The sequence below is a fragment of the Fusarium venenatum genome (assembly GCF_020744135.1).
Source record: "Fusarium venenatum strain MPI-CAGE-CH-0201 chromosome Unknown EDB82scaffold_2, whole genome shotgun sequence".
NCBI lineage: Eukaryota > Fungi > Ascomycota > Sordariomycetes > Hypocreales > Nectriaceae > Fusarium > Fusarium venenatum.
The window spans coordinates 6,314,936-6,329,468 of NW_027072130.1; the positions used below are offsets into that span (position 1 = coordinate 6,314,936).

General features: G+C 48.1%; 4 protein-coding genes and 2 non-coding genes across 6 annotated transcripts; 4 read left to right on the forward strand and 2 right to left on the reverse strand.

Annotated features, from left to right (window-relative positions):
• The first annotated feature begins 68 nt into the window (after nucleotides 1-68).
• On the forward strand, nucleotides 69-151 carry EDB82DRAFT_t111. Its single transcript has one exon. It is a non-coding gene; the product is annotated as a tRNA-Lys (tRNA).
• Nucleotides 152-782: 631 nt separating this feature from the next.
• Nucleotides 783-878, forward strand: EDB82DRAFT_t112. Its single transcript has one exon. It is a non-coding gene; the product is annotated as a tRNA-Ala (tRNA).
• A 1,798-nt stretch (nucleotides 879-2,676) lies between these two features.
• On the forward strand, nucleotides 2,677-4,496 carry EDB82DRAFT_176777 (uncharacterized protein). The gene has a single exon (XM_025735426.2). The coding sequence runs from the start codon at nucleotides 2,869-2,871 to the stop codon at nucleotides 4,402-4,404; it is 1,536 nt and encodes a 511-aa protein (XP_025586134.1). The 5' UTR covers nucleotides 2,677-2,868; the 3' UTR covers nucleotides 4,405-4,496.
• An 831-nt stretch (nucleotides 4,497-5,327) lies between these two features.
• On the reverse strand, nucleotides 5,328-10,081 carry EDB82DRAFT_545764 (uncharacterized protein; the record flags this gene model as incomplete). The annotated part of the gene is made up of 15 exons (XM_025735427.2): nucleotides 5,328-5,471; nucleotides 5,522-5,730; nucleotides 5,775-5,892; nucleotides 5,938-6,066; nucleotides 6,117-6,170; nucleotides 6,224-6,253; nucleotides 6,302-6,812; nucleotides 6,865-7,089; nucleotides 7,138-7,214; nucleotides 7,267-7,375; nucleotides 7,804-7,899; nucleotides 8,244-8,436; nucleotides 8,486-9,203; nucleotides 9,253-9,817; nucleotides 9,960-10,081. 15 exons carry the CDS (start codon nucleotides 10,079-10,081, stop codon nucleotides 5,328-5,330), a joined length of 3,300 nt encoding a protein of 1,099 aa, XP_025586135.2.
• A 293-nt stretch (nucleotides 10,082-10,374) lies between these two features.
• EDB82DRAFT_176946 (FAD dependent oxidoreductase-domain-containing protein) lies at nucleotides 10,375-12,260 on the forward strand. Its single transcript, XM_025735429.2, has one exon. It carries the CDS (start codon nucleotides 10,500-10,502, stop codon nucleotides 12,192-12,194), a length of 1,695 nt encoding a protein of 564 aa, XP_025586137.1. The 5' UTR covers nucleotides 10,375-10,499; the 3' UTR covers nucleotides 12,195-12,260.
• On the reverse strand, nucleotides 12,261-13,860 carry EDB82DRAFT_176947 (ankyrin repeat-containing domain protein). Its single transcript, XM_025735430.2, has one exon. The coding sequence runs from the start codon at nucleotides 13,752-13,754 to the stop codon at nucleotides 12,327-12,329; it is 1,428 nt and encodes a 475-aa protein (XP_025586138.1). The 5' UTR covers nucleotides 13,755-13,860; the 3' UTR covers nucleotides 12,261-12,326.
• Nucleotides 13,861-14,533: the final 673 nt, after the last annotated feature.

The window sequence follows — 14,533 nt, forward strand, 5'->3', positions numbered from 1 at the left end:
ATAGAGTGTCTCGGGATACTCACTCTATGTTTCCTAATTTTGACACTCTCGTCAATATCAAGAGCCACGCCCGGTTAGCTCAATCGGTAGAGCGTGAGACTCTTACGAGTACGCGATCTCAAGGTTGCGGGTTCGACCCCCGCATCGGGCTGTTCCTATATAAACGATTGCAAACAAGCGAGGCATTTATCTTTTTGCACTTTTTACATCATTCCCCCGCGGTTCTCTACGAGATAATAAGGAGGCAACGGATAGCAAGGACTTGGGCATGAGGTTTTAATGACGCGTCATGGCCTTTGGTTTTGTTCTTATCGTGAGGCCTTGCATTTTAGAGTTTGACTAATATTAATGCCCTGTTGGTGCCGACATCAAGGACGCAACACACAGAGACAGATAGTGGCTTTGCATGCATTAAACAATTCCATAAGTAATTAGACTAGCATCTACGTGGGATCCTACACTATTGATCAAATGGAAGGATATAGAAATTACTACCCAATCTGGGTCTCAATGATGTAAAGATGCTGGCTGAGTCTTAATGTCAATGGAGCTACCCTGAACCGAAACAGATATTTAACCTCGACACACATGAACAACTAGCCAAGACATATAGATAGCTTGCTGAAGTGGTAAAAGTATACAGTATTTGCAAGGAACAGTGAATTGATATTCCAATTTTATGTAGTGGTAGAATCGTAGATGACTGCTGTGCCATGACTCCGAGATGTGATCATCATGATTCTAAATTGCAGCAGCTCTCCCAACCAATCATAAGTCGTTGCGGGCGAATGGTTTAGTGGTATAATACTCCCTTAGCATGTTTCCTCTTCTGGAATTGTCATTGGGAGTGGTCCAGGGTTCGATTCCCTGTTCGTCCAACACGGGTGGTTTAATTCCACTGTTATCCGCTTCTTTTTGTCAATGGTGTTTCTACCCTTTTGCATCGCTTTTGTTGCTCACTTCATTTTAATATTTGCCGTCGGCATCAAGACCTTCTCTTGGCACTCTCCATTTTTACCATTACCAAGTCCAAGCGTTCAATGGATATCTCACGTTCCGTGACCAATAAATACCCCGTTTGTGAAGGGTCCCGTCATTCCGATTCTCGTATTTCGCGTTTGCCAATTATCCCTCCTAAATAAAACCTTCAGCTTACTTTAAGCGGAAGCCAAGTCCCCTAAATCTTTAAATCCCTTACCGGAACAGACTAGCCTAGACCTCTAAATTGGGGTTCATGGTGGTGAGATTTTCCACATTCTCAACCCTGTCAATAGCCTACAGAGGGGATGTTTAGATAGTGGATAGAAAAAAGAAGAAATGTGTCACGCGCTTTGTTGCTTGATTGAGGTTAGCGGTGAGATGTGCCATGAATCGACAGGCCAGTCAGTTCTGGTCCGTGAGCTGAAGCAGATGAGGCTATCGTCAATATGGATCATTCTGGTAACAACCATCATTGTCTGCGCCAACAGCAAAAAACAACAAACATTGAACAGGGTTTGAACAGCGAAAAGTGGCCCAGTCAAACGACTCTCGTTTGCGTGACAGTGAGTTGTTACAAAATTAATTACAAGGGACCAGCACTGAACCTCATCCAACGTGCGTGTCAGACCCTATCGTGTACGCCAGAAGAATAGGCGCATTGCATTGCATGTATCTTCCAACAAGCCAATCAGGTGCCGTAAGTTTTGATGGCTTTTCTGGAGGGTTTCAAGAATCAAGTCGAGATCGTCGCACCAGCCATGTTGTGCGACGACATCGTTCTCATCTAAGCCCGCCGTTAGAAAAGGAGAGAGAGAGAGAAAAGAAAAAAAAGGGCCCGTGCCATGTCAAACACGAAAAACAAAATCATGATCACCACGGCAAACCGGCAGTTGGGAAGAGGGAGAGTCTAGAGAGACGCTGCTAATAAAGTACTGTGCCATCAAAGAGGGGATAACTCTTTACGGCGGAAGTGACAGAAGGAAGTGACATTCGCAATCGGATCAACATGCCGATTGGCTTGTTTCAGTCATGTTGCTTGCGCGGCATGTTGAATGGCTCTGGCAGATTCAAGGTTTTGGGAATAAACGAAAACACTACGTAGTTATGAGCATGGCTGGCAACCTTGAATTGCTTTCAGACTTTTCAGCTGCTTCTTGACGAGGCTTATCTCTGCATTGAGATCTGTGACGTGCTTGAATGTCACCTCCACTGTTTATGGAAAACTCCGATGGCCTGGCAGAACAGCAGTCACGTTACATGGGCGCAAGCAGTCTGAGCAGTACCGTCCCTGAGGGTGTTCTATTTCAGGGCTCGGCATCCCCTAACGCAGCATGATGCCCGCGCTAACTCCAGACAAGCCTCAGCGCCTATGTACTCTGAACACAACGCTCAATCACCAAGTCAGTCAGTTTCATTCAGTGATCAGCGCAAGGATGCCGTACAGCCGCGAAAAGGTAGCAGTAATTTGGTATAAACATGTTTCAGAGCAAATTCACTCATAAGCTGTTTACGTGGTGATTGATTGTCCCAGATATACGGTTTCAGGTTTCCGGTACGTCCAGTCAAACGTCAAGACCACCACTTACCCTCGCTCCACAGAGTACAGTGCTGCATGTACCTACGGCTAGATCGGATGGCACATTTGAGAGGCAAGGACCTGCACACTTGGCGAAAGCTTGACTACGCGGCGGCGCCTATGACGAAACGAGTTGAGAGCCGTCCCATTGTGGATTCACATTTTAGAATTGTGCCCTGCTGTTAGTGTGAGTATTAAGTTGGGTCAGTCTCGTATAAGTCGACCCAGAGCCGCTCTTTTTGACACCTCCTGGTGTATGGACTTTTTGGACCTCTTACACCCGCTTTTCCTCCTCAAAGACTCATGATACCATGCGTTCTCACAGTACCTTGTTGCGTGGCGTGCTCACGCTTGTAGCCATCGCATCTTGTCTCGTTATCCTCCTGACAGTCTTTCACATCAAACTAGCAGACGGTTTATCTATTATACCAGTCCAAGAACGACCATTCTTCTACGAGCAACAACCAAATAACCAATCACCTGCAAAAGACACCAAAGAGCCCTCCCACCAAGACGACGATGCCGAAGCATACCTCGAGCAGAGTGAACAGCACCAGGATCATGATTATCGTCTTCTTACAAGCTTGAGGAATAACATGGGCTTTTATAACAAGATCGATGCGAGGTTGACGGGGCACCAACTTATGAACCCGACGCTTCTTGAACTCCCTCGCAATGGGAACAGTACCCACGACTTTTTGGTCATCGCGCGCGCACCCCACGTATTTAAAAAGATCAAGGGCAAACGATACAAACTCGCTCGACAGGTTGCGACGTTTGCGAACCTTACATACAACAATCTTGGCCGTCCAGTGCTGAAGACGGGCGAGTGGTCGAGACTCTTGGTCAATGACTTTGGTGGCCCGGAACATCATTGCCAGAAGCAACCCGACATGGATCGTTATATTGGCCCCGAAGACATGAAGCTCTTTTGGACTCGCGTCGGTGAACCGCTTCTTATCTTTACGCATCAGGTTGATGATGAAGTTATGTGTCAGGGTCAGTTCATTATTGACGTGCGCGCTGCTATGCCTGAGCTCGAACAAGCTCTTGGACCCGAGACAACAGCTCTCCTCCCACCAATTCGCTTCAGTGAACCAACTGGTCTTCGCCGCGAAGCCCCAGAAGGCCAAGAATCACATCCCCGATACCAGCGCGAAAAGAATTGGGCGCCCGCTCAATCTCCCTTCAGCAGCGACGATGAGCTTCTTCTCATGGTTGAGCCAGGCCAACTCTACCGCTACACATCAAACGAAGACCCCGTCGAGCCCGTTGTCAGTGCCAAAGACCAGCTGTCAGCCGTCCAAGAGCCTTACCCACCAAACGCCGAGGCTGGAGCTACTTGGCACGCTCAGCGTAGACAGACGTGTATGCACGATGTGATGCTGGACGATAGGCACGTCCACCAGAGCTCGCCAATGCTGAGCGTTACTCTTTGCAACAGAGGGACATGCGAGCCCAATGAGCAGAACACAGTCATGGTGGGCATTGTACAGCGACGCCTGGACCCGCCCATGTCGCCGTTTACGTGGTACGACCGACGGGTAGCGGTATACGAGTCTGCGCCTCCGTATCGAATGATCAGCGTGAGCAAGAAGCTGACATACCACGGAGAGTCAGATGGACGCTACGTCTGGACAGGTTCCATGGTTTACTATACGAACCAAACACGATTCCCACCATCAAATCATGGCTTTTTGGATGATGAGGTGTGGTTGAGCTTTGGCATCAAAGATTCAGCTGCCGGGTGGTTGGATGTACGGGCAAGGGATTTGGTGGCCGATCATTACCTGTGTCAGGGTGCTTCAGAGGGTTACAGGGATTCTAGACAGGGCATTTCAGCATAAGCGAACCATAATGACGGACGGATCTGGGCAAAGCATTCCATTGCATTTTGACGGCGTTGAAGGTTGGGATAGAATAGCGTTAGCGTCAGCATCAGCATCAGCATTTTTTCTTTTCTTCTTCAAGATACATATTTCGAATACAAGATAATTGAACGACTTCAATTAAAATTGTCACGTCATGGGATTAATTGAGTGCCGCTGCCGGGTTTACCGTGATTGTCAGGTTTCTACCGGAAAAGGTTAGTTTGGATATGAGCCGATCGATACGAGCGGCAGTCCATACGACAGCCCTGTGATGATATGACAAGGCATGCTTTCCAGTGGCTGGGTTATGCTTACAGTGGAAGCACTATAATTTTAGGTCACTGGTAGCCGTTGATTGTCTGATGGTTGCGTTAGATGGTGTTCGAGTCTTGGGTTCATTGGTGGTGCAGTACTACCAAACACAAGCAGAATCGCAACCAAAAAATGAGAGTCTCGACAACCATTTCTTCAGGGGGGGGGCTTCCTTCGAGACCTTGCATTAATCCCGAATATTGCAGAAATATGATCGACACACGGATCGCACGGCAAACAGTGTCGGGCACATTGTACGGCCTAACCAAACAAATTTGGTTGTACGACTCCACGTCCACGCGAGGGAACCACTGCGAATGGGGTCTTTTTTCCGGGTTTCAGGTCCACCATAAAGGGTCTATTTATTATCGGGAGATGAGCTAATGACTGATACGAGAATGAAATGAAGAAGAGTCGAAAAGCCTACAATATATCCGTAGGTGGACATGCATTAAATTTGCAAGGCAATGGAAGGAAAGTAAAAAATGTTCATAAGAATGGCTCTGATACAGGTACACACATTGATCTCATGTGGATTATCCTATGTATTCTGGAGCTTGTAACCCAATTGCGCTCAGTACCGTAGATCACGACTTCTCTAGCCTATCAGCTTGAACATCCTCCACATTCTCATCGTCGATTCTCTTCGCACGGCTCGCAGCGATACCCACATCCTCGACTTTGGAGAAATCTGCAATACCAAAGACTTCGTCCATACGTTCAAGCGAGATCTGTGGGTAATTAGTCTCCGCATGTACCTCAACGGATAGGGACTACTTACTCCCTTGGTCTCAGGTATCCAATACGCAGCAACGGCCATGAATAAGTTGAAGGATCCAAAGATAAAGTATGCTCGGTATGGATCATGCAGGAGCATGACGGGGGTTGACTTTGATACTGCCAGATTGTGGACCCAGTGGGTAAAGGATGCCAAAGCGACGTTGTATGCACGTAGGCGGTTCGTAGGTATTTCAGACACGTAGATCCAGGCTACACCATTAGCAAAACCCTTTATTTCGACGTGAAGTACTTACAAACAGGCCCCCAACTCATGTTGAAAGCTGCAGCGAAGATGTACACCATCGCCAGTGCAGCAATGCCTGCTGGAGGAGGATGGTCATTTTCTCCAGGCTCAGGACCGAAGCGAAGGTACTAGGCATGTCAGCTTGAGTCGAGATGTATGTCGAGGATACCTACAAAGCCGATGAAGAACATGCAAAATGCTTGGATAGCACCGCCAATCATAAATGATTTACGTCGACCAAGGGAATCAGCCAGGAAGAAGATGAAGATCAAGCATGTCACGACCTTGACTACACCGTAGATCTGATGGTGTCAATACATGTATACTGTGAGATGAGGATGAGTATACTTACACCTTGTGCGAATAACGCTGTCGTAGTGCTCGAGAGTCCTAGACCTTTGAAGATCTGAATGGTCAGTATGATCCATGATGAGAAATACCGCCTCATAAAAAACTTACAGTCGGGGCGTAATAGTTGATAGCACCAGTCTAGGCGTTGTTAGCAACTCATTAGCAAAAGCCTTTGCCAACACTTACACCTGTCCACTGCCCAAGTGTGACTATACCGACAGTCAACAATGCCCTCTTCCTGTTCCAAGGTAGCGTCCAGCACTCTTTTTGAAGGGCCCAAAACCCTGTATCCTGCATGACCGCATTCTCCTGGTCAATCTGCGTCTTGAGTTCCAACAACTCCTGCTGGATATACGGATGATCAACGGGTAACTTCCTCACGTCGGAAAGAACAGCGCCAGCCTTTTCCCATTGATCCCTGGAAGCAAGCCATCGTGGCGATTCCGGGCAGAATATCATGCTGAAGAAGAGAAGAGCTGGGCAGATTGATTGACAGGCGAGAGGAACCATCCAAGTTGCTTTGCCGGGTAGGTGAAGTAGGGAGCCATAGTTAATGAAGTAGGCTGTCATGCCGCCGAGAACGAGCAGAAGCTGGAAGAAACCAACGAGAAAACCACGTATGGCACGGGGTGAGTTTTCAGAGACATAAGTTGGTGCGAGCATTGTTCCTGCGCCGAGGCCAAGACCTTCGATGAAGCTGTATCTCGTCAGAAATACACACACTGGCATGGCATGCAGAAGATCCTTACCGGCCAATGTAGAATGCAGAGAGATGACCATAAGAAAATGCTTGCATGATTCCACCAATGAAACCAGTGATGGCAACAAGAAGTAGAGCGGGCTTACGGCCCTTGCGATCGGCAAAGGGACTTGAGAGGAGAGCTCCACCAATGGCACCGGCTTGCATTGTAGTGACAAGATTACCAGCGAGGTCAGCACGTGCTTGATCAGAACGACCGTTCATACCAAACTCTCTAGAAAGACGTCAGTATGGAAGTTTGCCGCTGAAACATGCGACGAACCGCTGAAAGTCTGGCATGGCGAGAACACCACCAATGATACCAGCGTCAACACCAAAGAGGGCTCCAGCAAAACATGCCTTGCATTGTCAGCAAATGCGTATGTCAAAGTCTGATAGGCTATTGGCTTACCGAAGCAGTCAAAGCGATTACTCGCCAGTTGTAAATCTCTGGAGGATCAACGCGAATAGCATCGTTGCGCACGATGCGCTTGAACATTCCATGTATCGTCATTTTTACTCTTGATACACTCTTTTCCGCGGAGGAAAAAAGGCACAGTTGAAGAGGATGTTGAAGAGACGGAAATAAAAGCTTACGAGAGCATCCTGATTTAAGTAGTGGAGTCACGGCTCGATTGCATAAGTGCGAGCCTTATTTGTCTTAATTTCCGGGATGAGATGCGATATCAATGCGGGGTTGAGATGGAGGTATGATTGTTTGTCTCTGTAGATCATCCTGGGGTTGTTATAGATCGGGGAGTATCGCTTGCTGATCAGGTGGTGATTTGCTTCGGGGAGTGTCGGTTACGGATTAACAAGTGCTGGTTGGATAGCAAAAGCGGAAAAGCCAGCCGCTGAGGCGACTTTTGGAGTTTAGTGGGTTTATGAATGCCTATTGTTGAGGATCAATGACTTTAGTGCTCTGTTGTATTGTTGCAACCTTTCGGACTTAGCAGAGGGGGCTGCAGCCAACATGCAGGTTAGCTGACGCCCAGGGTTTGAATGAAACATTGGCTCACGAGGAACATTTATGAGTGGAGAGTATCTCGAATCATGGCATAGTTATGTGCTTGCAAGGATCAAAAAGTCTCACCTCCAAATTCCGAAGCATGGAAACGTAATGATTACGAACGGACCCAAGATGCCATATACTCCATGTTTTTAATGATCTTGCATTTCGAGCTACTCTATCAAGTTTGACTATCACAAAGAGCATCAGGATTATTCCAAATCTCTTCCAGCTCTGACCTGAGTGAAGGCGTGGGCCATCCGCATCTCTTCTGACAAGAATCCAACATCTCCAAGACGGCCTCCTTCTGACGAGGATCTTGCATAAACATACCAGCTTTATCCTGGATTAGTAAAATACTAGATGTGTACAATACGAACCTACCGATGAAGAGACATTGTGAGGACAACATGCTTGGCGCGTCTTCGTTGAGAGTCATGCCAATTCCACAGACTATATCGATACTCTGTTGCGTTTCCTTTTGAAGCTTTAGCAGACCTTGTATACCGTCAAGTTGTGGCTCGTGAGCTGCAATGAGGATCCGGGAGCAATGATGAAGCTGCACCGCAAGTCCTGTCTTCAGTCAGCTGTATAGATATTAAATCGAGACGACGTTGCATACCAAAGCATTGCGGATGTATGAGATGCGGTTTGAAGATTTCGGTCCCATAGTGGCCCATGGTAGGCAATGGCGAGAACTCAACCGTCAAATGAGACTGCCATTCAATCAACATGTTCTTCAGAGCCTTTGCCCAGCTTATCCTCCCCACCATGCCACCTTCCATCTCAATCGATGAGTCGACGGCACAGAAATTAATGACCTGCGCCATGATCCAGACAGCTCTTGAAGCTAGTTCATGAGTATCTAGCTCCGCATATCCTTTCTTGGGCACCCACGTACTATACGTCCTCCTCTTCTCGCGAAAAGCAACCCATATATCTTGTCGTAGCCAGGCCCACCACGTCGTACTTTCAAGACTTGACGTTTCTACTTCAATCTGCCTTGATCTTAGTATCCGAAATACGCCTTGAAGGTGCTTCTGCCAGTCTTGTCGTGATCCGCGTAACATTTCATACGTTGACACCATGAGCGTCGTAGCCATTAGTTCCTGGCTGTTCTGATACGTTGAGTACTGCATGGCCTTTTGAACATAGTGTAACGTTTGGTAGTAATACTGCAAGGCTATATTCTGGTCAGGACGCTGATTCGGTGGAATGCCTTCATCGAGAGACCGATGGTAGCTTGATAATGCAAGGATGGCGTTGAGAAGACCTGCATTTCGCACAGCGAGATGCGGCACTCTTGTGGAGAAGGTTCTGGCTGGATCGAACAAGTCAAGCTGGAACTGTTAATGCTAGGCCCCGACTAGAGAGAGTCAATCAACCTACCCATGAGCATATCCTATGCAAAAAGTTCCGAAACAGGTCCTGCTCTTGATCGAGTAGTGATATACCCCCAGAAGCCTGCCATAGGCTCTCCTCAGGGACTTTCGAATTGCGACTGGTTCGTCTGTTGGATATCCCTGGTTGTGTGTCAATGGCCCTTGTCGCTCTCTGTAATGGAGTGATGTCGCTTTCGGTTTGACCATCTGGAGATGTATCAAGAAGATCGCCCTGCAGCGCATCTGGAACTGGGACTTCTTCGTTTGGGGCGTCATTAGCTAGAATTCCGAACCATTGAACTGCAGCTGCACTTGCGGATGAGGATGGCGTTGTTGAAGCTGAATCTGACTGTCCTGCAAACCAGTCTGTCAGGTGAAGCTCATGCTGCGGTTGTACTGTTTCATCTGTGCTTAGACTACCGTGGAAGCGTAGTTGATCTTGAGATGCACCTGGCCCCAATGCTACATGAGATTGGGATGCGGCGATAGACCGAACTGTGTGTGTAAGTTCATTTTGGGTACTGATGATCTGCCCCAATTGGCGAAGGATTTCCAAACTAGCTGGATCAAATCTATGCAGTTGGCGTTAATAGGACACTGGGGACAAATCAGGTATGAACAACGCACTGCGAAAGATTCCTCTCAGCGTTATCGTAAGAACAAGGAATATTCAATGATGCACAAAACCCACATGTAGGCTGCACGTTGTCGCACTTTGTCTTCCTGGCGCGGCATACATGACATGCCGTTAAACCTCTTTTCCGAGGGTACCTCTTGTCTGATGCCGGTAGGCGAGCCCGTTTTGGGCCATTTTTTGACTTTGTCACGTCTGGCATTGTCTCTCTGTGTTTTTTTGCGGGTATGAAAGGCGACAAAGAGATCAAGGATCGGGGAGATTTGATCAAAGTACCCGAAAACGAGGAAACAAAGACGGGGCGGGGGATTTGCAATGACTGCATTTCATGTCAGACAATTTGTCTTGGCAACTGTTGGTTCCAGGGCGTCTTGTGATGGCTATTGGGCCTCGTGCATGTTAAGTGCTGCGATATTGGTGTGTAACCCCTCACGGGGATTGTCGGGCGTGGAAATGGAATGGTAGATCACAGTAAAAGAGATAGTCCCGGGAACACGCTGTTGACCATAAGCATAAGATCTGAGTGATGTTACAAAAGAGACATTTTCCCAGAAAAGAAACATTTCTGGTTTATAGATTGATCTTTAGTGATTCATTTTCACACTCACATTTCACTCATCATGGGTGACCTTGACCTTGATCAGCCACAGGCCTCAAACCCTGTCTCATCCTGGCAGACAGCTCATATCCACACGCGCCCCAAGTCCTTTTCAACAGATATCCTCATTGTCGGCGGCGGTCTCGGAGGCGTCGCAGCAGCTCTCGGTGCTCTTCGTAGAGGTCGCCGCGTTTTATTGACAGAAGAATACGAATGGCTAGGCGGGCAATTGACGAGCCAAGCGGTGCCACCAGATGAACATACCTGGGTTGAGCAATTCGGTGTTACGCGCTCGTACCGCGCTCTGAGAGATGGCGTCAGGCGATATTACCGCGACAATTACCCTCTGACAGAAGATGCAAGGAGGAGACCTCAGCTGAACCCAGGTGCTGGACATGTCAGCAAGCTTTGTCATGAACCAAGAGTTGCAGTGGCCGTTCTTGAAGCCATGCTAATGCCGTTTATTGGCAGCGGCTTACTGGTTGTCAAGAAGCGAGTCAAAGCTGTTTCTTGTGATATGCTAGGACAGGTCGTTCAATCTATAACATTCCGGAAGCTAGATATGCAGGACACTTTTACCGTCGATGCGAAATATGTCATTGACGCGACAGAACTTGGGGATTTGCTGCCCATGACGAACACTCCATATGTTACCGGCTTCGAATCACGAAAGGACACGGGAGAACCAAGTGCACCCGAAGAAGCACAGCCTCAGAACTCACAGGCGGTCTCTATCTGTTTCGCCGTGGACCATATCGAAGGACAAGACAATACGATTCCCAAGCCTGAGAAATACGATCACTGGCGAAAATGTCACCCCGATTTCTGGGGGGCGCCACTGCTAGGTCTCAAAGCACCTCACCCTCGAACCCTGGAGATCGTGGAACGAGAGTTTACGCCGAATCCTAATGATGATCCAGCTTCAGTCATATCCGATCAGCGCAAGTCTGGCGGAGACATGAATCTCTGGACATTCCGACGTATTGCGGCCAAGGACAACTTTACGCCTGGATCTTATCAGTCTGATATCTGCCTTGTGAACTGGCCCATGATTGACTACTTCGAGAAACCCATCATCGATGTTTCTGAAGATGAACTTCAAGAGCGTCTTGCTGAAGCGGCATCCTTGTCTTACAGTATGCTGTATTATCTACAGACAGACTGTCCCCGCGCAGATGGAAAAGGTACAGGCTACCCTGGTCTTCGGTTGAGAGGCGACATCACCGGTACAGAACATGGCCTGGCCATGGCGCCCTACGTCCGGGAATCGCGCCGCATCAAAGCCGTTACAACGGTCGTCGAGCAAGATTTGTCCCTTGATGTCCGCGGTTCCAAGGGTGCAGTACACTACCCTGACAGTGTAGGCGTAGGCATGTACCGCATCGATCTTCACCCATCCACTGGTGGAGACAACTATATCGACGTGGCATGCTGCCCATTCGAGATCCCCCTCGGAGCTTTGATCCCTCTGGAGAGACCAAACCTTCTCGCTGCATCTAAGAATATTGGCACGACACATATTACGAATGGATGTTATAGGTTACACCCTGTGGAGTGGAATATTGGCGAGGCTGCGGGCCTGTTAGCAGCACATTGTCTCGATCAGGATTTATCACCGCATAATGTGCAGAGGAACACAGAGCTATTTAAGGGGTTCCAGGATATGATTGTCAAGGAGGGTATTGAGACGGAATGGCCTGATGTTTCCGGATACTGAGATGGGTCAAAGTCATTGTTATCAAATAAGATTAGAGCACAGAGATCTAGATACAAGATAAGAAGATTTGTATGACCAGAGTCGATCACCGATCCTCGGTGCAATGCCAACAATCACGATTTTGAAAGACTTTCAAGCCTTCCCAGCAGCGACCTCGTAAGATGGTGGTGGAACATCAGGTGCATGAACTTCAGTTGTAGAAGGACCTGCGGGTGAATTCCTGGCATGCGGTATTCGCGGCTCTCCCGTGAGACCAAGTATCTCGAGAAAGTCTCTTCTTTTCAAAGCCTTGATAAACTTGATCGCACTCTCGTTCACATCCGCCATCGGATCAGCTCCATGATCAACGAACAACTTGGCCATGTTGAAGTCAAGCCTCAAAATTGCCAGCATCAACGGCGTTCTGTTCAAGCCGTCTACTTCGTTGACATCAACACCGTGAGATAAGAGACTTTTAACGTGATTGCGATGGTTGACGTCAATCGAGTATGTTATCATAGTTTGGCCTCCCAACATGCGTACCTTGGTCTCTGCACCGCGGATGAGTAGTTCTTCGACGACTTCCGGACTGGCTGTTTCTACGGCATGGCAGATCGCAGGCAGACCGAACGTTATATCCGTGGCATCATGGTCAGCGCCGTTATCCATGAGCATTCGCAGAACTTCCAGCTTGTCATCCTTCTTTAGAAGAGGGTTCCTGATAACTTTAATGAGGACGGGCTGGTTTTGTGCATCTGTAAGTCCGAGGTCAACACCGGCAGCTACAAGCTGTCTGAGAATATCCAAGCGCTTTTTGTTGATGGTGTACTCGAGGATCGTCGTGCAAAGGATAGTGGCTGGGTTGGTTTGGGCACCCCTTTCTAGAAGTAGCTTCACTAGTTTCGCATTTCCGGTCTGGATAGCAATGTTGAGAACCGAATTTCCATGGACATCGTGACTGTTTACATCTGCGCCATGTTCGAGCAATGCATAAACAATGTCAACTTGGTCCTTTTTGACGGCCTGTGCGAGAACACTCCCACCGGCCACTGTAGATGCATCCGGGCTTGCACCGTTCTCGAGGAGGAACCTCACACCTGCCACGTTCCCCTTATTTACAACCTCAATAAAATACGGCTCACCAGATTTAGACGCTTCATTTACGTCCTCACCAGAGTCAAGCAGCATTTTACTGACATTCAAACTTCCCACGGCCGTAGCTTTGAAGAGAGGAGGTAACTTATTTGTAGTTGCTCCCATGGAAAGAAGTAGGCGACTAGTTCCCGCTTGGTCATGTAGAATGGCGCACTTGATAGGTGTGTTGCCATCCTCATTGCGGCCGTGGACGTTGGCGCCCTGTGAGATGAGACCCGAAACCTGTTGTTCATCGCCACGCATAGCCGCATGGCATAATGCTGAGACTAGGGGATCAGGTTTCGAACGAAAGCCGGATTTCAGAGTTTTGAAGAGAGAGAACCGATTGGATTGCGTTGGACTGGTTGGGGATGTGTATGGTGGAGGTACGTCGAAGCTGTTCGTGGCCTGATGGCCGGCATTGGTATCCTGCTGTAGATTTCCCATGTTTTCTTCACGAATCGTAGTCGAAGTATGAGAAGATGATTCAAAGATTTGAAGCAATGAGGAAATGTTGATAAAAGACCAGAGAGGATACGACCTTTCTAGGAGGGAGCCTGACAGTTGTGATATAAGGCCGAGAAACGATCGAGCGACGGTATTACTACACCACTGTGCATATATGGTGACGTAAATTAGCCCGGGACACAGTTTTAGTGGCTCAAATAGCGCTAACAGCCCTGCCGACCAACCCCAGCGCTTAAACGAACAGGAAATGTCGATGCACCTGGGGATATCAGAAGAGACAAAGGCACCCACAGGCCTCCCATCCCAGAACTTGACACGGTCTATAGGTTGTCAATTAATAGCTGGCTTAGATGAACTAAGAACTCATAGTTCGAATGACTTTTTTCGAGATGCACTGCCAAATGCGCAGAGGAGGGCTAATCAACGCTAGCCTCTCTGGAATCGAAACGGTTGCACAAATCCTTCTACCACTACGTTTATGGCAGTCCTTTCGAGCTGCCCTTTATGACTGCATGACGCCCAGCCCGATGTAGTAACCCTTTCGAATAACGTCAAAATGGGCTTATTAGGGCCGCAGAAGCTGTGCAAGAATCCCAATTAAGTAATTACCGACATGAGTTATCACTCCTCAGTAGCTGTTTCGTTGGTTCATTGGCTAATCAAGACAGTAAGACGGCACAGAGAAATGTTCGATAACTCCGAGTTGATGTCGCATGTGAACAAAGCTTACGCTAGATATCTCCTCTGTGCATGGATTG

What these genes read in the sequence shown, in the direction of transcription:
- EDB82DRAFT_176777 (XM_025735426.2), top strand. Translation starts at nt 2,869, where the DNA reads ATGCGTTCTCACAGTACCTTGTTGCGTGGCGTGCTCACGCTTGTAGCC.
- EDB82DRAFT_176946 (XM_025735429.2), top strand. Translation starts at nt 10,500, where the DNA reads ATGGGTGACCTTGACCTTGATCAGCCACAGGCCTCAAACCCTGTCTCA.
- EDB82DRAFT_176947 (XM_025735430.2), bottom strand. Translation starts at nt 13,754, where the DNA reads ATGGGAAATCTACAGCAGGATACCAATGCCGGCCATCAGGCCACGAAC.